Raw genomic sequence first — 25,985 nt, forward strand, 5'->3', positions numbered from 1 at the left:
CACAGAGAGGCCGTGTGACTCTCCCAAGTCCACTCAGGTAGTTGGTGGCAGCCCTGGGACCAAACTCCAGCTATATGTCATGCTTCCTTGAGCCTTTGGACACTCACATCTGTCTTTATCCTCTAAAGCCTTTATCCCCCTAAACCAGACAGGGTTTGCTCCAGCTTTAGAACTGTCTGTCTGCAGAGAGCCACAGAAGCAGATTGCCAGGGTTTTCTGCTTGCAGACTCAGACATCTGTGCCCCTCTCCCACTGGTACAGCTGGCCACTAACTCAGGTGTAGGATTCCTTAAGGCCTTCACTTTGTGTACTGAGTCCCTAAGCAAACATAGGGGACAGCTCTGGGCTGCAAAGCACTGTGGGAAGACTAGCAGGAGTAAGAAGGGTCTCCACCCTGGAGAAAATCAATGAGCCATTGGCGAAGACAAATATTAAAGAGCCAATCAATCTGCCTGGCAGGAGTTGAAGCTGAGTTGAAGCTTCAGCTGGGTGAGTTGAAGCTTCCACAGGGTGCTGGGGAAGCGTAAAGGAGCCAGTGGTTTTGACTGGAGGCAACTGGGGAATTCTTCATGGAGGGAGTAGCCTCTGAGCTGGATCTTGAAGCCTGAATAGGAGTTCAACAGACAGAAGACCAAAGAGGCAGGGAGGTAGCAGAATACCAGCTTATGGAGGCACATGAAGCATGAAAGTGCTTGGATGTGTTTAGAGCTTACAGAGGAGTGGAATGAAAGATAAAGCTGAAAAATTATTGTGTATAACATTGAGTGTATAATAAAATATAGCAACTAATGTTGCTAACTAAATTCTGTACGATTTATCCTAACTCTGTGCCCTTTTCCTCACAAACTGAAGTCTCAAAAGCAGTGGATTATTCTTGGGAGAACTGGGGAAACGGAAGCAAAAGCAGGCCAGGAAGGTCATGGGATGTTATAAATGAAAGGAACATAGAAATTTCCTGATCCAAACCCCTCCATTGATGGATATGCAAAACCAAGGCCCAGGGAGGAGTGACTGGCCCTGAATGCCACAGCAAGCACATGACAGAGACAGGTTGACCTTGGGCAGGTGTGGGCAGGCCCGAGAAGTCCTGGGCAGAAGGAAGTGGGATTGGCTGCTAGGTCTTTGGCACAAACTGACCCAGGTTGGGGGTAGGTGGATAGGACTCCTGCCCGCAAGTCCCAGGAGCTACACAGAAACCTAGACTGGCACCAGCATGGCTCTCCCATCCCAGTTCTCCCTCCATGAGAGAAAGGAAGGAGGGAGGGGCAGGAAGGAGGAGACGCAGGCTGCCCTCCTGCCCTCCAGGGCCACTGGATGGGTTATCCATGCTCCACTGACAGATGCCCTGATCCCAAACATAACGGGTGATATAGGAAAGCCCCCAGCCATGGGGCATGGGTAGGAGGGGGGGCAACTTAAGGGGGTAGCCTTGAGCAACCCCTCCTTCCAGTTCTGAAATGCTGTGAGAATAAGCTTTATCACAATTAACAATAAATGCCCTGCCCCTAAAGAAAGCTTTTTGCCCTTTCCAAAGCTCTTTCACTCATAATATCACCTCTGGTCTGTACAGCAGTCTGGCCTAGCAGCCAAAAGCGAGCAGACCCTGGACATGCACACTTTTTGCCCTGAAACCAGGTCTAGCAAGCCACTCACTCATCTAGACAGGCTTTGGGGGAACTGGCTTCTGGGGCGATTGTGGCCAGGAGCCAATACATTGCCGTTGGAGGAGTGTAGCTTCTGGCAGTGACAGGTCAGCCCAGAATATGGCAGATGGTGTTCTCTCTTCTGGCTGGTTGCCTCCTGAGCCTACCCTCAGTCAGGAGCCTTGGGGACTCTTCCACGTCTCTCAGCTGGCCCATGCCAGGGTCCCATGAAGGACTTTTTGACCCTCTTTGGCACTGGGATTTACATTCCAATCATTCTGCTCACCCAGCCTATCCAAGTCTGGAGTTGTTTGGAGCTGCGCAAGGCACAGGGATCATCTGCCATGACACCTCATCGAAGAGATAAGAAAATGGGGCTCTGAGAGGGGCAGCGAGGCCTTGCCTGAGGTCCCACTGCCCATTTCTCCTTACCACTTCGGCCACTGTATTGACAAATGAAGAAACTGAGGCACAGTGAGCCCCCTGCCCCAGTTCCTCCAGTCTGTCAGTTGAGCCTCCTGATCTGGGCCCCACCTGCTCTATTTTAGCCAGACCCCAGTTCTGCAGACACGCCCCTAGATAGTGTCCAGTGCTATCTCTGGCAGCTCAGCCCAAGCCATGCTCGGCCTGGCATGCTGGTACAGGACAGGAGCTGAAGCCCCTGGGGGGCAGAGCAGGCGGCCCAGGCTACCAGCCTGTGCTTTCTCAGCCAGTTCCAGGAACTGTGCTGACCTGGGGAGGGACGTATTTCATGAGAGCAGGGCTTTCCCTTGGGTGTCGGCTTGTGTGTGCCCAGGTCCACAGCTGGGCCCTGCTTACAGCCAGCATCCGGCGCAGAGGAGGAGTTTGGCCTGGGAGGAAGGAACGCTTGGCTGAATCCCAGTGCTGTCACAAACACACTGCGTGCCCTTGCGTGTCACTTCACCTCTCTGGGCCTCGGTTTCCTCATCCATATAATAAGGGGCAGGACAGAAAGGCCCAAGGTCCCTTCCAGCTCTAACGTGCTGTAATCTCGGTGGCGGGTGGGGGTAGGGTGGGGGCGCGCATCGTCTGTTCCTTTGCCCTTCCTTGCTGTTCTTTTCAGTGCCATCAGTTTATCTCCAGCTATCCAGGTCCCTCGGTCTCAGTCTGTTGCTCCCTCCGTTTCCGTCTCCTGCTCTGTATTTTTCTGCCTCCTCTTTTCTGTCTGTGTCTGTGAATCTCCTTCTCGGTCACACGCACCCCGCCTCCCTCGGTCCTTCTCTGCTCCTTTCTCTGTAGTTATCCGCGTTTGGCTGTCTAGTTCTCTCTCTCTCCCTCTCTGCCTGTCCTGCCAGGGCTCTCCCGCTCGCTGCCGTCCTCTCCCCCTCCGCCAGCCCCTCGTCCCTCCCTCGGCGCGTCTCCCCAGTCCTTATTTGGCTGGGCGGGAGGGCTGGCGGGAGGCGGCGGCCTGCGGGCTGGGGGCGGGGGGCGGGAGGCGGGAGCGGGGCCGGGCGGGGGAGGGCGGTGGGTGGTGCTGAAGGGACAGCTCCGCGGCGGCGGCGGCGGCGGCGGCCCCTGGCGCGGAGCGGGTGCCCGGCGCGGAGAGCGGCGAGCGCAGCCATGCCCCAGGCCGCCTCCGGGGCAGCAGCAGCGGCGGCGGGGGCGCGGGCCGGGGGCGGCGGGGGGCGGGCGGCGGCCCGGGCGGGACGATGAAGCGGCAGAACGTGCGCACGCTGGCGCTCATCGTGTGCACCTTCACCTACCTGCTGGTGGGCGCCGCGGTCTTCGACGCGCTCGAGTCGGAGCCCGAGATGGTGGAGCGGCAGCGGCTGGAGCTGCGGCAGCAGGAGCTGCGGGCGCGCTACAACCTCAGCCAGGGCGGCTACGAGGAGCTGGAGCGCGTCGTGCTGCGCCTCAAGCCGCACAAGGCCGGCGTGCAGTGGCGCTTCGCCGGCTCCTTCTACTTCGCCATCACCGTCATCACCACCATCGGTAACTAGTCGCCGGGCGGGGGGGCGGGGACCGGGGGCTGGGAGCCGGCTCCCAGGGTCGTCCAGGGCCCTCGGGGGCTAGGGCTTCCCCCGGAGAGGGGCTGGGCGCCGGACCCCGCGCTCCCAGGAACCCGAGTTTCGCCTGGCGGGCGTGCTCCGCGGGGACGGGACTCCGGGGAGGCGTCGATTCCTGGCTCCGTACCTGCCTCTCTGGCCAGGCCAGCCCTCGCTTGGGCCTGCCAGGATGCGCGAGGACCCTAGGGGACTCTCAAGTGTGTGACAGGGGCAGGAACGAGGCTCCGGGAGGAGGGGTGTGGCCGGGCCAGGCCCTGGAGCGGGCGCTGAGTGTGAGTGGCGGCGGGGAGTGCGCGACTCCTCCGTGTCCCTGCGGATCGGCTTCCGCACTCCCGCGTGTCTACACCTGCTGGGCTCCAGGGAGGCGAGTGGATGTCGGTACGCGGCTCTTCTTGGCACTCTGGGCCACTCTGGGTGTCTGAAACACCCTGTAACTGCGGCTGTGAGTGCTGCCTAGGGGGGGGTGAGCGTGTGTGCGCACGCACGCGCGCAAATGTGTGTATGTATGTGTGTGTCCAGCTCCAGGAGTTTGGTCACCACCAGCCAGCGCCTGTAATTTTCTCAGGGCAGCAGAGCTGGTGCTGGAAGCCAGATCCAGCTCTGTCAGCCTTCCTGTCCCAGCAAAACAGTCACCTCACAGGAATAGCCCCAGTTCTTTTCCAAGCCAAAGCAGATCACGGCGTAGGAGGCCACACACACCCAGACTGACAACATAGGCCCAGACACACATGCTCACAGGTACACACAGGCACACATAGGGCACACCACATACAGAACACAAAATGAATGTCCGGGAAAGGAATCTCCAGCCAGGCCCTTTATGGTGCTATTCAAGAGTGTCTAGATAGGAGTAAACACCTTACCCACTCTCAACACCCTATGATTCCAGCCCAGCTTCATCACTGCCCCCACTGTATGACCTTGGGCAAGTCCCTTTCCCTGGGACTTTCTCAGGCTGACCTCCAGACAGGGAGGGGTTGGCTGAAATGATCTCATGGGCTCCTCCCAGCCCTGAAGTGCTTGGATTCTGAGAATGGAAACCCACCTTCCCCCAAAGCCTATTGGGGATGCCTCCTCCATCTTTCCAGTTCCTTCTCCTCTCCCTGACACCCCTCCACCACCACCACCACCACACACACTTCCTGCCTTGGCTGCACTCCCAAGGGCTCATTGCCTCTTGGCATAGCCCATGACAAGATGGCAGTGTTTTCCTGGGAGTCAATGGGAGTTTGGGGGGTAAAAGGCAGGACTAGAGGCTGTCCTTGTAGTCTACCCACTGCAGGACTCTGTTCCAAGGGTCCACTGCTCTCTGGGCACCACGGGGAGCTATGCTATGTGTTTTCTGGATTTCTCTCTTGGAAGAGGGAGAAAAGGGCCTCAGGAGTGGAGGTGGACCAGCTGTGAGCATTACTGGATCCTACTGAGCCTGTGAGCTTAGGGTAGGATGGTCAGACCCAGGCCTGCCCAAGGAGGAGCCTGCTTCCCTGAGAGAAACCAGGACAGGTTTGGTCTGAGGTCTCATCCCCTCTGGCCCCACTGCCACCTGTCAGGATTTCAGTAGCTGTTCAGCTGTTGGAGAATGAAGCTGAGCATCCTCAGAGCATCCTCAGACCTTCCCTCCGCCTCTTTCCATACTTCAAGCCCTTGTTTATGCACCGGCTTTCCTTCTCAGTCCCAGGGTTCCCAGCTCCGCAGTCACCTCCTAACTGACCTCCTTGCCCCCAGCCTCATTCTCCCAGCAAGGTAAGCTCCCCAGGACAAGGCTGCCCGAAAGACTCTCCCAGAGCATAGCTCTCACCATATGGATTTCCTTCTCAGAAGCCCCCCGTGGCTCCCTACTGCCCATGGAATCTGGCCCATGCTCCCTACCCTGAATTTTAAGAACCTTACATGGCTCCAATTTCTATGTCTGACTTCATTTGTCACTTCTTACTTACATGATCCCTCTCTACTGCAGCCAAACGGTCCCCTGAGAACACATTAAGTGCATTAAGTGTGCCAGTCTGGCATGCCTTTTTCTCTGTCTTCTATTTATCTTGTCCAAGCTAACCTTCTAGGTCCAGCTGAGATCCCACCTCCTCCTCAAAGCCTCCCAGGCCACTGCTCTGGACAACTGCAGAACTTACTGTCAGGATGACCTGAGCGACACAGTGTATAGGCTCTTTTGAATGGTTATGTACATTTTAGGGGATGTGTTTGGTCTCTTTAACCACATTGTAACCTACCTTCATGTGGCAGAGCCCTGGGATTCCCATCTCTGTGCTCCCAGTGCCAGCACAGTACCCAGAGACTGTGAGCACTCTGAGAATGCCACTGATGGGTTTAAGGTGTGCAGAAATGAAAAGCATCATCCTTCCTCTCCATCCCTGCTGTTTCCCTAAGGGTTTGTAGTCCTCCCCAAAGATAGCCACTAAAAGCTGGGGATAGAGGCAGACAGAGTGCGGTTCTGGTGATTATTTATTTATAAAGTGCTGGGCAAGAGGAAAGACAGCATCAGACCACTGCCCCAGTTCTGTGGGGGCCCAGCCTGACACTGCCCACTCCCAACCAACCCTGGCTTTTTGTCACTTCCCACTCTGGCTATGCTACCTAGCTGGAAGCTGTCCACAAGGACTCTGCTCTCAGAAAAACCTGTCTGGGCTGTGATCAGATGGTTGGACAGGGCCCTATGTTAGGCTGATCTTAACCCAAAACCCAAGGGTAGCAGCCTCTGTCGACCTGACCCCTTTGGGAACCTTAATGGGTCTCCTGTGACACCGTGAGTCCCATCCTAGTGGAATAATGACAGAACCTCCTGTTCATTTGGTTCCTTAGCGATCACAATGCACTTCCATCTCGTGTCTTGACTCTCAGTCTTCACAGTCAGTAAAGTTGCCAGGGCAGGCATTGTCTGCTCCATTGTACAGATGAAGACTTGGAGGCTCAGGGAGGGGGAGATTCCCCCAGAGTCACCCAGCCAGTGAGCAGTGGAGTGGGAAGCTGGGTCTCTGACTCCAAGCCCAGTGCTCTTTCCCTGCTGGTCTTTTGGCTGCTTCCTTTTGCCTCCATATGCTGTGAAGCTGACCCAGCTGGGCCTGGCATAGTCAAGACGTGCTCAGTGATGCCAGGTGGCAGGGCACTCACAGGCAGCCCTGATTGGTTGAAGGTCAGCAGGGTCTGACTTAGTCATTCACCTGGTTAGTCACAGTCTCCGCCGACTGCCAGGCCTCCTCCAGCTCCCTCCTCCCTAGTCTCATAGCCAGGAAACCCTTCCTTTGCTGTGCCCTGAGTTCACCAAACACGGATGGAAACTCTTTTCTTGGGAAACCTTAACCTCTTTAACTGTTGAGTCATTAAACTCCTCCTGGGCCCCGGCCCCATCTATTCATAGCCTGGAGGCTGTCAGAGCGAGAAGGGGCCTCAGAGAGCAGCTGGTACCACCCCTCCTCTTAAAGATAAGGAACCAGAGAGGTGACAGAAATCACACAATCAGAGGGGAGCAGAACCTGACTCCCTGGCCCCTGCTCCTTCTGCCCTTTCAGGATGCCTGTTTATTATTTTTATTAGCAACAGCAGCAGTAGCGATAGGAACAGCAAGCACATTCATTATCCACTCTTTGGCAGGCTCTATACTAGACATTTCACTTGTATCCCCTCATTTATTTCTCTCACCAACCTAAGGCTCTACGTGTAAATGACTCACTCACGGCCTTAAGGCTCAAAAGTATGGCACCTTCCAGAGTCCACTGGGCCTCTCTGACTCCCATGCCCTGCATTTTTCACCAGTTCTTTCTCCACTTCAAGAACCGAGCCCAGACCCTTGTGTCTCGAGGGCACTGAGGAGCCAAGGCTTGCCTCTTCCACTGGCCAAGCCCTCCCCAGGAGAAGAGGGCCTCTGGCTTCAGCACATGACAGCAGCCTACTGCTCCCCCACACTCCAGCCCTTGACTAAATCAGACCACGTGTCAGAGCTGTGCCAAGCTCCAGGCCCTGCCTGAGACTGCCACGGGCTCACAGGTGCCCGTTCTCCCACTGCGGGTCGCAGGAATTCTTGTGGCTCTAAGGTAACAAGAGGCCAGGTGATTATTTGCTGATGGAACCTGGGCAGAAAACCTTCTACCCTGCTCTTTCCTCAGTTTCCAGCCTGTCCTCTGCTGAGCCCAGCTTCCCGTCACCCATGATATGGCCTAAAGACCCTTAGACAGTGCATTCAAGCAGGTGGCTCATGAGGGAACCTGTACTTTTTACATCTTCCCAAGAAGGAGAAAGGTTCAGAAGTGATCTGCCACCCCCTAAATCCCAAAGTCCTAAAATAAGAGTGAGAGGAGACACTAACAATCATCCAAACAGCCAGAGAGGTGAGCAGCTTGTCCAGGGTTACACAGCGAGTCGAGAGTACCACTCTCACTAGAACTCAGGCCTTTGGGTGTCCAGACTGGAGTTCTCTCCATCATGCCAGCCCGTTCCCCTCACGCCCACCACCCCTGTTAGCACTGAGGCAGCTTAGCACCCTCTGCTCCCAGTCCTCCCTTGACTTCCCAGGGGACGAGGGGCAGTAGTCCCAGCATGCGTACTCAGTCAGCCCTTCCCTCCTCCCTGCACACAGGCCGGCCCCTCTGCTTTGACCCCACCAGCCTTTTCTGCAGGATGGCGTAGGACACGGGTACTGACTTGGAAGCCAGAGTGCCTGAGTTCATTTCAATCCACTCCTACCCCCAGCCCACCACTAGCTGCGTGACCTTGAACAGGTTATTTAATCGCTCTGAGATTGTTTTGACATTTACAAAATGCAGATAATATCTGCCTCCTAGGATTAAATGGGATTATGGAAAGAAAGTGCCTGATACAGAGGAGGCACTTAATAAATGACATCTGCAATTACTGCTGTTATTAATATTATTGTTCATGTATTATTACTTCCCCCATAGAGGGAACTCGTCTGTCTCCCAATGGTTACCATGACCACAGCTACCTCTGCTCCTTCCTAACAGGTGGGAACAGTGGGGTTGAGGACCAGGAGGCTGCCACACCCCTTCCCCTTATCTTCCCAGTCGCACTCCCCGCACCTCAGGTCCTCAGCTTCTCAGCCATGCCTGGAGTCTGCCTAACCATCCAGGCTCAAGGGCAGTGCCCCCTCCTCTGAGCAGGAAGACCCTGCAGAAACGAGTCAGGGAGAGTGAGGTATACAGTGGTAGGAGAACCTACCCTGGATTGGAGCAAAGAGGAGAAAGTTGTAGTTCTGCTTAGCTCAGTTGCTGGTCCTCTGTGACCCTCAGTTTCCTCATCTACAAGTGTGTGTTTTTGGCCAGAGGTCCTTCTGATTCTGTCATGCCTCCTGCCTTCATGTCCAGTTCCCACGCATCACGGGTTGGAGCTGGAGGCATGGAGGGAGTGGGGGTGAGAATAGGACAGAAATAGAAGACACACGCCGGGCCACAGTGGGGACAGGACAAACACAATAAGTATTTTCAAAGAAAACATAAACAAGCACAGATGAATGTAGCGCAAATCACCAGTATCAACAGCTTTCAGCTGGCAGCACAGTGAATCTGAGAGTTGATTTTGTAATAAAAAAAAAAATGTGAAAATGATTTCCCTGCAGTCAGCCCATAGCAGGGGAGAGATCAAGCTGTGAGACCATTGTTGGTCTAGGCAAACCTCAGCAGAGACCCAAGATGGGCACTTCCTCATGCCCTCCATGCCCACCCTCGATGCAGGGGACTAAGTGTGTGTAATTAGCCAGGGGATGTCCCTGAGAGGGTGGGTGGAAGCTCAGAGAGGTTCAGAAATTTGATGGAATGTCAGAGCTGAGGTCCTCAGAGCTGCAGGCCTCTCTGTGAGGCTGGAGCGATGCTGTGTCCTTCCCCATAGGAGAGGTTCAGAAATTTGCCCAAGACCCTACACATATAAAACAACAGCACCAGGACTCACACCAGGTCTGTAGGAGGTATCTTTTCAGGCAGCCATGCAGTCCCCGTTCCCCATGGAGCCTCTGCAGTTCCTTCTATGTGAATGCAGCAATGGTGGAGAGTAGGTACCAGCGTCTATGCAGGACACCAGCTGTGGCCTCAGCTTCAGGATATCTTGCCTTCAGAACTATGAATAGAGCATTTGGCCCAAAGAGGATCAGAAGTTCCAATCAGCTCAGTTTATAGTGCAGAAACTTATATCCAGATTGGAAAGGGACTTGCTAAAGGGCACACTTACGGTTATCATCAGAGCTGGGCTGGGAGCCCTGTTCCCTGACCCCTCTGCTAGCCTCTGGTCCTCAGAGAGCCACATGACTGATGCCTTTCGTGGCTGTACAGAGAGCAGTCAACCGCCTGGCCGATGCTGCCGCTTTCCAGTCTGTCCACACTCCCCCGTTGTCCAGAAACTGCCCATGCTAAGGCAGCTCCCAGCTGGCTCCCCGGAGTCCTGCCCCTCACCAGGAGCCACCAGCCCCAAGCCACGGCAGCGAGTCACACCCTCACTGTCCCATTTGTGGAATCAGCCTCAGCTGCAGCCTAGAGCCAGAGATGTCCCCAGATCCAGTGGCCACTCTGTGGCTGGGCCTTCTGGGATCCCTGCCATGTTGGGGCTGACCTCCCACTCCAACCTTTTACAAAAGCTGGTTCCTTAGTACCCCTGATTCCCCCACCTGCTTCCTCCAATGACACAGCAGAGACTCTTAAGTGAGGGGGACACCTGGCTGCCAGGAATGTGAGGCGGGAGCCTGGCCTTCATGCTAGAGATTAGGTTCTTTCACCGCTTCCCCCCCGACCTGCCCCTGTGATAATGGGAGGAGCAGACACTTCCCTGGTGTGCCTCAGTCTCCCCATCTGTATGGAGGAAGTGTTCTCCAGAGGAAACTGAGGAAGGGCAGCTCAGCAATGCAGAGTTCTCTAAGTTAATGCTTCCCAAACTGAAGTGTGCAGGGAATGACCCATCTGACCATGTTTAACTGCAGATTCTCAATCAATAGGTCTGGGGCAGGGCCTGATTGCACATATCTAATAAGCCCCCAAGGGATGAATACTGATGCTGCTGACCCATGGTCCAAATTTTGAGTAGCAAGGATCTAAAGAACCTGGAGACCTGACTTCTAGGAATAGCCATGAGGTATGGACTGTAGTCTAAAGAAAAAGAAAGTTTAGACCTGGAAGAATCCTTAGGAATTTGGTGATGGAATGTCAGAGCTGAGGTCCTCAGAGCTGCGGGCCCTTCCCTGAGGCTGGAGTGATGCCGTGTCTTGCCCCATAGGAGCCAGCTGCGGAGCCCGGGTGGGCCAAGTGCTGTAGCCAGCACCAGCACCGGCACCATGGGGTGGGGGGAAGGGAAGTGGAGAGGGTGGATGGAAAGGGAGGAGAGATGTGGAGAAGGGCTTGCCCCACAGGGAAGCCAGTGCACGGGGATCCACCTGCCCCCTCCTCTCCTATCTGCCAGGGAAGCTCCTTAGGTCAGTGGAGAACTGATGCACCAGAGATCAAACGTCAAATTGGGAAACTGGCCCTTTCCTCATGGCATCTGCCTGTCTTAGTTTGGACTGCTCTAACAAATCACCACAGGCCAGGTGGCTTAAACAATGCACATTTATTTCTCACAGTTTTGGAGGCTGGGAAGTCCAAGATCAGGGTGCCAGCAGATTCGGTGTCTGATGGCGGCCTGTTCCTGGTTTGCAGATAGCCATTTTCTTACTTTGGCCTCACCTGGCAGAGTGAGTGAGGGACAGAGGGAGGGAGGGAGAGAGAGTGCAAGTGCTCATGTCTCTTCTTACGAGGACACTAATCCTATTCATCAGGGCTCCACCCTCATCACCTAATCCCCTCCCAAAGTCCACACCTCCAAATACCATCACGTTGGGGATTAGGCTTCAATGTATGAATTTGGGGAGGACAGAGACTTACAGTCCATAGCACTGCTCAAAGCCCCAAGGACAGTACGGTCTCCAGACACCATTAGAAGAGGCTCAGGTTCACTTCTTCTTTCAAAAAGGGGCCCTGGCTTCTCACAGGCTGGGATCCAGACAGCAGAGGCCCTTGGAGGTCCCGTGGCTACCAGATACGCTCACCCTGTTGCAGGCTACTGTGTGGAATGCTGGTGGCAGCACGTGGCCTGTTTTCTTCTGGACCTGTCTGGCCACATGTGTCTGCAAACTTTAAGAGGGACATCAACATCCTGGGGAAGAGTCAGAGGAGGGGAGCAGCATGTCAAATGAGGGACACTTGGCAGGATATGGAGAACGTTAGTACCACCTTCGAATACTGCTGGGCTATTGTGAGGTAAAGGACCAACCTTGTTCTGAGTGAGCTCAAGAGGTTGAACCAGCGCCGGGGGATAGAGTCCACAGAAAGACTTAATCCAGTCCAGTGTAAGGCAGAACTTGTTAAAGGTGAAGCTGACCAAAGATGTACTGTGCTGCCTGAGGAGGTGGTGAGCTATAAAGCAGACACTGGGTGCGTGTGCTGCAGAGGTCACCTGGATCAGCCAGGGCTCAATCAGAGAAGCAGAGCCAGTAGGAGATATATATTGAGATGTTTTGCAATGAATTGGCTTACAGGATGGTAGGGCTGGCAAGGCATGTCCAAAACCCATTGGGCAGGCTGTCGGGAAGGACAGACTAGAATTCTCTCCAGTATGAGCTAAAGCTGCTGTCCACAGGCAGAATTTCATCTTCAGGGAAGCTTCAGCTCAGCTCTTAAAACCTTTCAACTGATTGAATCAGGCCCACACAGATAATCTAGGACTCAGCCTGTGCTCCTCTACTTAAAGACAACTGATTATGGGCTTTAATCACATCTACAAAATACATTCACAGCAACCTCTAGAAGAGTGTTTGATTGAATAACTAGAGGCTTTAACCTAGCCAAGTTGATAAATCAAAAAGACCATCACACTGCCCATCTTTCAGACCAGGGCTTGCAATAAGTGGCTTTTAAGATTCTTCTCAACTCTGAGATGCTTTAATTTCTTGATCTTCAAGGGGGCAGCCTGGGGAGTTAGAGCACCAGAATGGGACTCAGGAGTGTCCTGGGGGCTCCCAGACCCTCTGGGTCACCTTCCAAATAGAACTGTCTTTAACCTTCAATTCAGTTAACCAAAAATCATTGAGATCTACTGTGTGCCAGGCACTACACTAGGTACCAAGAGAATAGAAAACAACGACCTAGATCCTTCCCCAAGGAGCTTTGGGTCTAGTGGAATCCTGAAAGGCACAAGTTGGATGGTCCACATGCTAGATCCAAGTAGAGTGACTGCAAAGAGGGGTCTGAGAAGGTTTCCTGGGACAGGAAGTGCTTGAGGCGGGCGTGAATAGTAAGTGAGGACTTCGGCAGGTGAAGATTGGCAGTGAGAGCTTTCCAGGGTGAGGGGACAGCAGGAGAGAGGCTAAGGGGCAGGAACTTGCCCAAGGAAAGGTGATTGGCAGGAGACCCTGGAGGAGGCTAGACTCTGCTGGGTGGACTTGAGTTGACAAGCACTGGAGGAGAGAAGTGATGGACCCAACCTGTGTTCTCCCACCTGGATCCTGACCAGTGGGTGCTTCTATGACCCTAGTTGAATCACTGGGTGCCCTGTGACTGCAGGTGAACCAGTGGGTGCTCCATGATCCCAATTAAACCAGAGGGTAGTGGCAATCTGAATCCTCATTGTCTCACTTCACCCCCACCTGCTCACCCAGCAGCCTTCAGTCAACCCCCAGGGAGTGCTCTCACTCCCTCCCCTCCATGTTTCCTTTTCTGGGCCAAAGGTACATTCTGGAGCTCAGACCAAACACAGTTTTTCTGATGGTGTGCAGGAGCCCTTGAGACAGCGCTGAGCTGAAGGGGATGACATGGTCATCCAGCACAGTGTGGATATATTCTGCATGGACGACCCCAGCCCCCACCCCCAGACCCCCTTCCTCTACCACATGCCCTCCCCTGAGTCCACAATTCTGGATCCCAAGCATCCCCTCAATTTCTGCTCGAGGCTCTGAGGCTTGGCATGGACTTAGTGTCCCTCTTCAGGAATGTGCAGGGCCTCTCCTGACCACAGCTCCGACTCAGAAATAACCATCTCAGGGCCGGCTCGTGGCTCACTTGGGAGAGTGCAGTGCTGATAACACCAAGGCTAGGGGTTCGGATTCCTATATAGGGATGGCCGGTTAGCTCACTTGGGAGAGCGTGGTGCTGACAACACCAAGTCAAGGGTGATCCCCTTACTGGTCATCTTTAAAAAAAAAAAAAGGAAGAACCATCTTGGAAGCATGTGGAGAGTCGCATTCCAGCCTTCAGGCCGTAGGACCCTCCGAGGGGCTTTCTCCAGAGAGCCGACCTGTCAGGCCTGTGTGGGGCAGCCTGGAGAGAGCAAGGCCAGGCTCTCAGAGAGGGGTGGCCCTCTCTTCAGGACAGGGTTGAGTCCTGCTGCCCGTGCAGAGGAGCTTGCCTGGGGCCTAGGCTATGAGGGGAGTCGAGATCCAGGCAGTTCCAGCCAGGAACAAGCCCTCGATCGGCGTGACAGATGTGTCTAGCCTGGGCTGGTCCATACGGATCTTAGACCCAACATGAAGCAGCCGCTCCTCACGGAGCCTGCCTCGGTTTCCACAGTCATAAACCAAGGCTCCCATTCACTGGGAGGTTCCTGTGGGCTAAGCTCTTCATATGTGTTACCTCATTCAATCCTCACAGCCACCCTAGGAGGGAGGCACTGTTATAATGGCCATTTTACAGATGAGACTCTGAGACGCAGGGGGCCAGGGAATGTCCCCAAGGTCACGCTGCTGGCAAGTGGCAGAGCAAGGGATGTGTTGAGCTAGCATGGCACTCAGTCATATGGTATTTCTTCTGAGCCTCTCATCAACCCCAAGGTGCAGGTGTCATTTTTCCTACTTTGCCAATGAAGAAATCAGACTTGAGACAATAAGGTCACTTCCTGCCATCCAGAGCCAGTAAATGTGGGAGTCAGAGTCAAATCCAGACCCTCCAACCTTAAAACTGAGCTCTTCTCCCCCAAACTCAAGTGCCCATGCCCCCTGGACAGTGGCTGAAGGTGTGGATATTAGACACATCACAGAGGCACATGTCAGCCTATGGAGGGTAGAAATGGCAGTGTTGGGGGTGAGGGGCAGTTGTCGCAGAGTGGCCTTAGTTCCATGCATTTGTCAACACCACCTGACTGAACAGGATGGGAACCTGGGACTAGAAAGGGGGCAGAGTGACAATTCTTAAGAGTGGCCACTGAGTGAGAGAGGGGACCTTGTTGGGGGTGACTCGGGCAACTCGCCTGCTCTCTGGTGTGTGTGTTGGGTGGCAGGTAAAATGGCCCTTGTATACTGAGTAGGAAGATTGTCCCAGCAGCAGCTGTTGTTTGGAGCCAGAGCAGTGGGGCTTAGGGACCTGCCCCCAGGAGTTATTCATTAGGGCTGGGGTAAGCCCAGGAGGCTTCAAGTTTTAAAGGCTCCCCAGGTGATGAGAGTCTGCAGCCAGGTTTGGGAACCACAGGGGAGAAGAGAGCTTATTAGGATCAGCATTCTGTACTTGGGAAGCATTTTCTTTCTGGGTTTCCTTGCTATCTCAGAAACATCCAAAGGATGGCTGAGAAAGAATCTTTGCTAATTCATCAGCCAAAGCTCCTGAAGGAAGCCAGACGGCAAAGACATCAGGAGTCAGTGGGTGGCCCAGGAGAAGGTCATCTTCCTCTCCCCCCAGCAAAGAAGGGCACTGAGAGGGCCTCAGTGGGGGTCCTGGGGACAGGCTGTGTCTCCCCTTCATGGCGTTAGCTCTCAGCCTGCTCTCAAACAACCCCAGGAAAGGGTGTCAGCCCAGGGGCAGCCCCTCCACCGGGAACAAACTGGGAGGTTTTGGCCAGACTGAGCCAGTGTGACACCCTCTTCAGCATGACTCTGAACCATGGATGGTCCACCATGAGGGTCAGACAGAGGATGACCCCCTGGGGCCATCAGGGCTCTGAAGTACGGGTCCCTCTTGTCCTTGGTCCACCTCCGGGTGGGGCCGGAGAGAGAAAACCTGGACCCAGACTCAATGGCACCCCTTCTCTTGGATGCCCTGAGTCCTGCACACTCATCTATGGGCACCAAAGAGGCCCTGCTGCCCACTGCCTGCCCCCACAGGACTAGCCACTGGATTCATAGAGGGAGGCCGTATGTCCTTTCTCAAAGCTGTGGCTGATGGCTTAGCTTAGTGCTGCTGAGCTAAGGAAAGTGGGGGTCTGGTCCCCTCCGCTGCTTCTCTGCTCCCACCTGGCTGTGAGACCTGGGGCAAACACACCTGACCCTGGCCTTGTCTGTGAGGGATTGGGCTGGTGGTGCCTAAGGCCCCTTAAAGTCTGGACAGTTGTCTGCTGGACCTACCCCAGGCCTCCCCACCCCCAGCCCCTCCGAAGGAGCACGTTATCCAGGATTATGCTCTTGTCCCCACTTCACCCCACGCTGTCAGAGCCCTGGAGGGACTTCCTCTGTGTCCGGTCCCAAGAGCAGAGCTCTGTCCAGGACCTCCAAGTCACCCCTTTCTGGAAAGAGAGCATTTCTGACTGTGGCCAAGACCCGGCTTATCAGCAGAGTGAGTCCACTGCCCCAGCCCCTGGGACAGCTGGAATGCAGGAGCCTCCCACCCGGAAAGGGCTGATGCTCATGGCTGGTAGCTCCCACAGTAGTCCCTGGAATGGAGCACGGGAAGGAGTGCTGGCGCTGAGAGCAGGCCGACCCCAGCCAGTGCCTCTCGACAGAGGGTGGCCAGGAGCAAGGCTGCACACAGAGCCTTCTTGGACCCGAGCCAGCCCAGGATCGCTCCAAGGCTTCCAGGGCCCTGGGAGCCGAAGTCCTTCACATGAACTGGCCTTCGACATCCCACCTAGACCAGTGACCCCCTGGATCTCTGAAGAGCCAGGGATTAGCCCCGCGGTCCTCACAATGGTTAGATATCTCAAAATGTTAATGGGGCATTGTGCGATTACCTGCTGCAGAACCTGCACAGGCATCCTACTCAGCCTTTAGCGAGGCTGGGCAAGTTCAGGGTGCTACACTGGCCCGCTCCTGCAGAATAAAGGCTCTGGGAGGCAGTGGATGGCATCACGGCAATCCCCGGGGTCCTTCAGATTCTTTGAGAACTAGTGGTGTAGTCCAACCCTCTCTCTTCCAGATGAGGAGAGGAGACTGGGGAGGGGTGTGGGGGAGATGGGGAATGGCCTGCCCCAGCCACACAGCAGCTCCGTACCAAAGCAGGCCTCCAACCAGGCCCCCTGACTCTTTCCACCCACCTCAGGCACCCACACAGTCATTCCTCCATTCCCTTGGTTTTTCCAAGCATCTTCCATGTGTCGGGCACTGTTCTGGGCCCAGAGGTTCAGCAGGGAAAAAAGGCAGCCCCTGTTCTGATGGTGTCTCCATTTCAGCGGAAGTAGGTAGTCAATAAACTAAATTAGGTTGTAAAAAACAAACAACATAATCCCAATGGTAATAAGTGCCAGGGAACAGGAAAGCCAGGGGATGTGGGAGACAGAGAAAGCTGCCTTCCCAGGAGGGGGACTGTGAAATGCAGAGATCCAGGAAGAGCCTTCCTGGCAGGGGAGCAGCAAATGCTGAGGTCTCAGGTGGCCACAGGTGGGTGTGTTTGAGAAACAGGAGCAGCAGGAGCAGGGTGGCTTCAGACCACTGAGCCAGGAGGTAGAAAAGAAGAGGAGACATGGAAGCATCCACCTGCAGGGCCATGAGACCACGGTCAGGAGTTTGGATCTTATTCTAAGAATGATGGAAGTCACTGGAAGTTTCAATGCAGGGTTGTGATGTGATGTGACTTAAATTTTTACAAAATCACTCTGGCTTCTCCATGGAGGTTAGCTGGTTGTGATTCAAAAGGGAAGGCAGGGAGACTAACCAGGCTGTGGTTCAGCAACTCGAAAGAGAGAATGGGAACAGTGGAGGTGGAGAGCACGGGCAGATCGAGGCCATGCTTCAGAGGCAGTGTGGACAGGACTTGCTGATGGGACGCATGCACACATGTTGGGGGAGAGGACGGAGGGAGAGGACTGCGGGAGCCGGGGAAGAGAATAATCAAGGATGGCCCTCGGTCTTTGACCCGAGCAACTGCATGGAGCATGAGCATTGGCCAGATGCAAAATAAAACCAGGCGAGTAACAAGTTTGGTAGAGATCCCAGACTTCTGTTTTAGATATTCAGGTTAATTTTGAGATGCTCATTACAAATCCATGAAGGCAGTCAGAGAGAAAACTCTGCAGTTCAAGGGAGAAGTCAAAGCTGAGATGTAAACTCAGGAGTTATCAGATGGAAGTAATATTTTAAGTCCTGTGCTAGTTGAGATCAGCTGGGCAGAGGTAGATTTGGTGAAGAGCAGAGTACCCAGCCCTTCCTCTAACACTGGGAGGTTGAGCAAGGAAGGGAGCCGGCAAAGAGACAGAAGGAAACCTGGGACTGCGGTGTCTCAGAGGCCAGGAGTGTTTCAAGAGTGGGAACAGCTGACTGTACCAGCTGCTGCTGGGAGACCAAATCAGATGACCACGGAGAAGCAACCAGTGGATCTGGCAGCTGGTGGTCACTGGAGACATTGACCATAAAAACAGTGTAACATTCAACAGCTTGTTCCAGGAGCAAGGGAAGTGGAGGGTAGTATGGGGGGTCTTTGTACTTGTTGAGCCTGACATGTAACAGAGGGGCCAGATTCCAGGGGAGGCAGGGAGAGAGCAAACTATGTTGCCGTTCCCCATTTCCAGGCCTTTTCATAAATGCTTCACAACCTCCTCCTGCAGAGGCCCATGAGGTGGTTATCATTATATGTATTATGCAAATGAGGCCCAAAGCCCAGCAAGGTTATGGGCCCAGGGCACCCAGACAGGACCCCAAGTTCAGGTCTGCCTGCCCCAAAACCCCCCTCTTCCTGCAGCAGCCCCCAAGCCCCAACCCCATGAGCTCCGCCTGCCTGCCCCAGCCCCTGCTTTCCACATCCCCTCCCACCTCATCCATCCTTGTCCTTTGATCCTTTCTGTCAGCTCCCAGCAGTCTTGGCCTCTGCTTCCCTCCTCCGGGAAAGCTCTGCTTTTTCTCTTTGATCCTGCACGTCTGTCCTCGGCTGCGTCCTCAGCTGGGCCTATGTCCCTCCCTCTCTGTCACTGCAGGATGTTCCCGCACACTTTGCCAAAGGTGGGGGCTGCAAGAGTTTCCAAGAGTCCTGAGGGAACCTGGCCACAGGACAGGAGTGTGGCCCTGCCGCCCTGACTATCTTGGGGAAAGAGCTTGGGCTCTTTGGGGATGGACTGAACTTTGGGCCTGGCCGGCTTCAGTCCAGCCCCAGCTCAGCACTGAGGGTCCAAGGGTACGAGCTCATCGGCCAGGGATACCTCTGGAGGTGGCCAGGAGGGGCCACAGGAGGGCTGGGCATTCTTACCCTGATGGGCTGAGAGAATGGTGTAGATGAGAAGTGGCATTCAGGAGTCCTAAATAGGATGTCGTAATTGGCAAAACCAGCCTGTGGCTGCCACCACCACCAAATGCACTTCAGAGAAGAGGGCAGGGGTCCAGGACTTCAGAGTCCCTTTTGGAGCCAGGGTGATTCCAGTGGGAAGTCATAGGCAAGGCCCAGGGACAATGTGGGATAATGAGAGAATCCCTGGCAGGAGCAGGCGACTGGAGCTCTCTGCCAGGCCTGGCCCCTAACCTGCCCAGCCTGGGGGCTTCCTCCCTACCCTGCCTCCCTGTCCTGGTCTCTGCAATGAGGGAGGCCACCCAGGAAGCCCAGTGCTGCCTCCAGCTCTGACCCTTGGGATACTGTGGCCCTGTCTACACCCGGCTGCTCTTTTTTTTTTTTTTTTTTTTAAAAAGATGACCGGTAAGGGGATCTTAACCCTTGACTTGGTGTTGTCAGCACCACGCTCACCCAGTGAGCAACCGGCCATCCCTATATGGGATCCGAACCTGTGGCCTTGGTGTTATCAGCACCACACTCTCCCGAGTGAGCCACGGGCCGGCCCTACACCCGGCTGCTCTGGGATGGCCTGGTACCCGGCTCCCAACTGGAAGAGGTGAGTGGAGGGGACCCAGAGGAGGACCAGCGCACTCCTGACACCCTGACGGGGCTGCAGTAGTAATTAGCTCCTCACACAACCCTAGGGTTATTTTTAAACCTGGTTTATTTTTAAAGGAGCACTGGCACGTGGCTGGCTGGCTGCCCTTCCCAGGTGCCTGTGCCAATTTGGGCCAGGAATGGAGCAGGACGAGATGTGCCCCTCCCTCAGGTCCCCTGCTGAGTGCTGCTGAGTGTTAACCAACCCCTCTCTAGATGGCTCAAGGGGGTGCTGCACTGAAAACCCTGCTCCAGCCTGGGGTGAGGAAGTGGGCTGGCAGCGGAAGACCCCTGAGAAATACCCACTGTGACCAAGTCACCCCCCTCACCCAAGCTCGTCCTCCTCATTGCTCAGGGGGATGAGTGACAGAAACACTCACCTCACTCACTGTCAAAGCACTCTGAAGTGAGGGATAGACTAAAAGAATAGTGTGATTCACATGAAGGAATATTGTGATGAACTCCCATACAAATGTGCCCCTCCCCCACCCCACCCCCACTCTCCACCAAACCCCGTCCAAGTCCAAGTCCAAGTCCCAGCCTCTGTTCCCATTCATCCCTCACCCACCTGCCCTGACCCCACTTTCACACCTTCAGTGCCGCTGAACTCTAATCCAGGCTGCCTGGGGTGAAGGGAGCTGTGCACAGAGACAGTGGAGACAGCATGGGGGAGAGCCCAGCTTGGCATGTACTTGCTGCGTGACCTTGAGCAAGTACTTGACCTCTCTGTAGTATAATAATAGTACCTACTGACAGGGTTGTTTGAGAATTAAACAAGGTCCATATATTAGCTCGTTTAGAGCAGCTGGCACATAGTAGTAAGCGCTATATAAATGTTAGCTAGTATTGTTTTGAACTGGGGAGGAGGAGCAGTGAAAGAGGCGTTTAATCATTTAAATAACGTCAAGTGCAGAGAAAGCCAGCTTGCCCAGATTCTGCACTGGGGGTGGGTGGAAGGAGGGGGAGGCAGGACAGCACTGTAAGCAGCAGCTGAAGGGAGCTTGGTCCTGGGGAGACTGCCTGGGTCCTGGGGAGGCTGCCCAGCTTGGAGCTGTTGGCACCATAAAAAGCAAGCTCAGGAAACCAGTGCATAAACAGGCAGCCTCTATAGGCTACAGAAGCCAGGGAGTCACTCTCCTATTATACCCTGGCCTGTCCAGTCTCCTGTCCAATTCTGGGCTGTAAACAGTGGTGGGGATGGGGGGCGGGGAGCAGCAGAGGGCATTGGGAAGGCTGGGAAATAGGAGGTCAGAAGAGAGTAGCAAGCCCGGGGTGAGTCGGGCCTTGGAGGCAGGCTGGGGGTGGGCGTCTGCCTCCCCGTTTCTGTGTGAAGGGCAGTGTCCCTGAGGACGGGGACAGCTGTTTGCTGTCTCCACGGAGGACAGGCTGAGATGGAAGCGCCGAAGCCTCAGTCACTTCATAAGGAGCATTTCTGACAGGGCGTAGGGTTGAGTGCAGTGTGTTTCCATGGAGAGTGGTGGAATCTTAGCCTCCCAGAAGAGTCTGTGTCCTCTTGGGATGGAGGGAAAGAGGACTCTCAATGAGGGGGCTGGATTGGGTAGCTTCTTTAGATCCCTGAGGTCCTGGAACTTGAGGGAACAGAGGGGACCCAGAGGCCAGGTCCTGTGAGGGGCTCCCTCTCCCTTTATTGAGGTGCAGATTTTCCTGCTTCCCTGGGTCTGCCCATGCTGTAGCACACCTAGTTCTTGCATCCTGCCCTGAATGGTGAACAGTCATGCCAAGAGGCCACAGTGGGGGACACACTGGGTGTTGGAGTGTGTGTGTGTGTGTGTGTGTGTGTGTGTGTGTGTGTGTGTGTGTGTGTGTGTGTTGGGAACCCCACATCTGCAGGCTGGCTCAAAGGGAGAGAAGGTCCCGGCAGCTGCCTCCAGCCTAAAGTCCCTATTGCCTGGAGTCCCTTTCCTCCTGGGCGCTATGCCAACCTACACCATCTGAGCTCCTGAGCCCTGGGGAGGGTGCCGAGCCTAAGAAAAGCCTCCTTTCACATCTCCTGGCATCTGCTTCCAAATCCCCTGCCAGCCAGAACTGTCTGGGCCACTAGCCATGACCAGGAAGGAGAGTGGGGAGCAGGTGATGGAAATGGTGTCACACACACCCCAAGGCCTCCCCACCACACCCAAGCCAACCATCAAGGCCAGCTGTGTGCATCTGCTGGCTTCCCACTGTGGGCACCAGGCACAGTGGCCAATGGGAGATGGACACACCTCTCCGCAAAACTGAATAACTGGCAGAGAGAGTTGAGGGCAGAAGAAGGTGCCATTCTCCCAGTTGGGGGACAGGGGAAGCTGTGCCAAAGAGGCCGCCCTGGAGATGTCCTTGGAGGCCAGAAAAGATGAGGGAGGGAACTCCATGAGGGAGTGTGTCCAGAGGGGAAAGTGGGACAGGTGCAGGGAACTCACAGAACAAAGTCCTGGAGGAGTCGGGAGAGGGCAGACCAGGTAGCGGTGGGTCAGGTCGTAGAGGGACAGGCTATGTGCTGGACTGGAAGACCCCAGACTATATTGTGTGGAATTGGGGAACTAAGGAAGGTTTCTGGATGGTGAGTGGCAGCTCAGAGCTAGGCTGAAAAAATATTCCGTATATATTAATAACAGCTTCTACTCCCTGAGACCCTCCACGTGCCAGGCCTTGTACTTTGCCTATGCTTTGCACACTGTATTTCTAGCCCCAGAGTCACCCAGCTGCCTTGTAGGAGATGGCTCAGAGAGGCAGTGTGCCTGGTGGGAGAAGCAGCAGGCTTGGAATCAAGAGACCTGGGTCCCAGGTCCAGCTCTGGAGCTGCAACCACGGGCAAGATGTCCAACCTTTCCAGGTGCAATGTCCCCTCTGCCCAATGGACATGAGGCTGCTGTGAAGACTCAACAGGAATGCTCCTTAACACTGTAGAGTGCTATGCCCATGTGTGTCTCCTGAAACCAAGCCAGGCCCTTCTGCTGCACTGCTTACCATGCAGGGCACCCCTGGGAGGCAACGCTTGAGGGCTGGGCCCCTCCATCTGGAGTGGCTGGTGCCCAGCCAGGGCACAGTGCCCCTTTGGACCAGAGCAAGGAAAGGGGACTTCTGAAAGGAAACAGCGCCACTTAGCCAATGTCAAAGTCTGACCATCCAAAGTCCAAGCCTCTCCCTCCAGTCTCTTGGGCTGCATTATTCTGCCTCTGGTCATTCTCTGGCTTCTCTTCCCCTGTTACTCTGATTTGCATATGGCTTTGGCTTGCCCTGGCCCCACCCTGAAGCTCAGCTCCCCAAAGCTGACCTAGCCTATCCGCCCCTCATCAATTCCTAGGAGAGAGAACCTGAATGGCTCAGCCTAGCCAGTAGCTTGGGTCCTCTTGGATCCAATCCGCTCTGCCCTGGACTGCCTAGGCCCACCCTTGACTAAGGTTATTGCAGGAAGGATAGTTTCAGAGAGGTAGGAAGAGGGCAGGCACCCCGTCCACCACAGATGGTCTCCCTGACCCTGTCCCCCAGCTTCCCTCCCCTCCCCTCCTGCTCTGTCTGGCTCAAGGCCACACTGAAGCATCCCAGGAGTCTCCCAAGAAAACTGCCAGGCCTGCTCCCTGGGCAGAAAGGACTGGCCTCCCAACCTCGGGGTTCATCAGCCTAGCAGAGAGCAGGGGATGGGCTCAGGAGAGAGGGTCTTTGGACAGGATGGCATCCTCCATCTTCACATAGTTTGAGCACCCACTGTATGCAGGGCACCAGTACTATAAGACCAGGTAGTACCCTGAGGGGTTTGCAGTGGTCTTGGGACAATGGCTGCTGGACATGTGTTCTATGCTCTTTAGACAAGGCAGATGGTCCCGGGACACCCTGAGTGGTCAGACAGCTGAAAGCGCCCGGTCTTTGAAGGCCAAAGACCATGGGTGAATCCTTCTTTTGCCAATTTTTATCTGTACGGCCTTGGGCCACTAGTATTTAACCTTCCTGAGTCTTGGTTTCCTTATCAACATGGAGCTAACAATGCCCATCTTGAGGGTCATGGTGAGGATTAGAGATAAGTAATGCAAGAGCATCTGGGTCACCTGGGTCGCCAGTGTTGCCGTCACTGGCAGAGGCACTACCAGCAGAGAAGCACAGGCTCTGTGCCAGCGTATCAATGTCCTCCCTTTCTCCTCTTGGCCTTCTAACACTCCATCCTCTGCATTCCACCGGCAGCCCCAGACTCAGCCACACAGAGGGGAGGCCAGGAGGCAAGAACCCACCCAGGGCACCTCTTGAAAGGCTTGTCCGTGCCCAGCACTGCCGCACATGCTAGCTGGCCCTCTTCCCCTCAGGCTGTGCAAGCAGCAGCTTTGCTCATAGACACGTGGCTGTGCATAAGGAGATGGGTAAATATGCCAGCCAACGTCCTCCAAGAGCAGCAGAGATGGATGCTGCATGGAGAGCTGAGAGAAGGGGACGCTCATGGGCCAGACTGGGGGAAGCCTCCTGGGAAAAGGCAAGGAGGAGTGGTGGGAACACAACAGCCTGCACCACATTGGCCTAGGAGAGGTGCTGAGCCCTTTGGAAAGGAAGGGAGGTCTTCGTCATAATTCTGTACATCTATAACTGTTCTAAAACAAAAAGCTTATTTTAAAAAATTGTAAATGCCAAAACAAACCAAAAAGCAAGGGAGGAAGGGGGAAAAGAGAGAGTATGGCCTCGGACATTGACCTTGATTTTTGTAATGAGGATCTGTAGTGACAACCAGGGCCAAGAGACTCTGCAAACCAACCAGGTGTTCATAGCAACCTTGAACAATGCATCCAGGTGTTCAGGGCCATCTTCAGACTCTGGGGACAAATCTTTACCTCCAGGCTTCTCCACCTGCCCACTGGCTAGTCTCTGTTCCCAGAGGGCATAGCCGTCCCTTCTCTGCATCCTCTCCCAGCACTTAGCTTAGTGCCTGGCTCCAAGTAGTAGGTGCTTAAGAAATGTTTACTCAACTAATTAATTAAGACAAGCTAAAAGGGATGTATCTGTTTTCACCTCGCTGATTTTCCAGCTGATATTCTTGAGACCAGCCAATTGCTGCAGGCTCCCTGGGGCCCCTGCTTCCCGCTCAGCCTCTCCAGGCACCCCAGCTCCCTCTTCCAGAGGCAGGATGCCTTCTTCCAGGCTGGCCACAAGCTCCCCACAGCCCATGGCTAGGCTCAGCCTGCTGCCTCCTGCCATCTGGCCAGAGGAGGGGTCTTCTGTAAATACCCAGCAGGTTGGGCTGCTGGCAGGGAGGAGGAATCACTGCTGGACAGAGCACCTGTCTACCTGCCCCACCCTCCCCATGCCACCACAGGAAGGATCCGTCCTAATGGGCCATGGATCCTGATCCCTGACCCCAGTCCCTGGAGGCCGCCAAGATGAGAAAGAAAGAGAAGAGGACTTGGCCTAGGAAGCTCTGATCCTGCCACATACTTGTGTGGCCTTGTCCCAGCCACTCAGCTCAGTCTCCTTGGCTGGGAAAACCAGGGCACCTGCCTTCCAGAACTCAGCATCTATTCAACGAACACTGGTTAGGCTGTACATGGTAACTGTCCTGAACTTAAACCCTGACTCAGCCACTTACTGGGCTTGAATGAGCTGTGGAAATTTTCTGTGCCTCAGTTTTCTCATTTGAAAAGTGGAGATAATAGCTATCTCATGAAAGTCTTGTGAAGATTAAATAATGTGTGCAAAGCACTGTGTACAGTGCCTGGCGTGCAAATGCTCAGGAAATGTGAGCTTTATTATTATTACTGTCACCACCACCACCTGCATGCCGGGAGTTGAGCTACTGAGATGTACACGACCATCCCTGCCCTCGGAAGCCTCAGAGTCCAGAAAGAGATTGAGAGGACAAAATTAGACCAAAAGTAAGAAGCCTGGTGGCTAAGGAAGCAAACAAAAGGGAGCAAGGACTCCAGGTCCCAGGAGACTGGTTTTCACGACTAGAGGGAGGTGGGGAGGGTGTTAGCAGCTCCTCAGGGCTCAGCAGTCAGTAGGGAGAGCCCAGGGAACAAGACTTCCCAAATGCTCTGGCCTGTCTTGGCTCTGGGAGACTCAAGCAGGGACACACAGCCATCATCGCCCTGATGCCACGTGGTCTGAGGCTGTGGGGGGTGGGGCGGGGGGCTGGGACTTTATGTCTCTGAAGAGTGGGCTCTGCTGCCCCTCTTCTCAGAGCTCTGCTGACCAGGCCTGCCCAAAGGTCCTCACCCTCTCCACAGTATCTGATCAGTGCCGCCCAGGACTGTGGGCCTGCTGGGCACCCAGAAGCCTGGTGCCATTGCTTTGGGTGTCCGACAGTCCCC

General features: G+C 54.8%; 1 protein-coding gene across 1 annotated transcript in view; it reads left to right on the forward strand.

The window, feature by feature from the left end:
• Positions 1-3,313: 3,313 nt before the first annotated feature.
• The window catches only part of KCNK3 (potassium two pore domain channel subfamily K member 3), a 35,731-nt gene continuing 13,059 nt past the window's right edge, over positions 3,314-25,985 (forward strand). The window contains exon 1 of the mRNA XM_063078805.1: positions 3,314-3,596. Within this exon, the coding sequence (XP_062934875.1) occupies positions 3,314-3,596 (283 nt within the window). The remainder of the gene's footprint in view (positions 3,597-25,985) is intronic.

The sequence above is a fragment of the Cynocephalus volans genome, chromosome 14 (genome assembly GCF_027409185.1).
Source record: "Cynocephalus volans isolate mCynVol1 chromosome 14, mCynVol1.pri, whole genome shotgun sequence".
Classification (NCBI taxonomy): domain Eukaryota; kingdom Metazoa; phylum Chordata; class Mammalia; order Dermoptera; family Cynocephalidae; genus Cynocephalus; species Cynocephalus volans.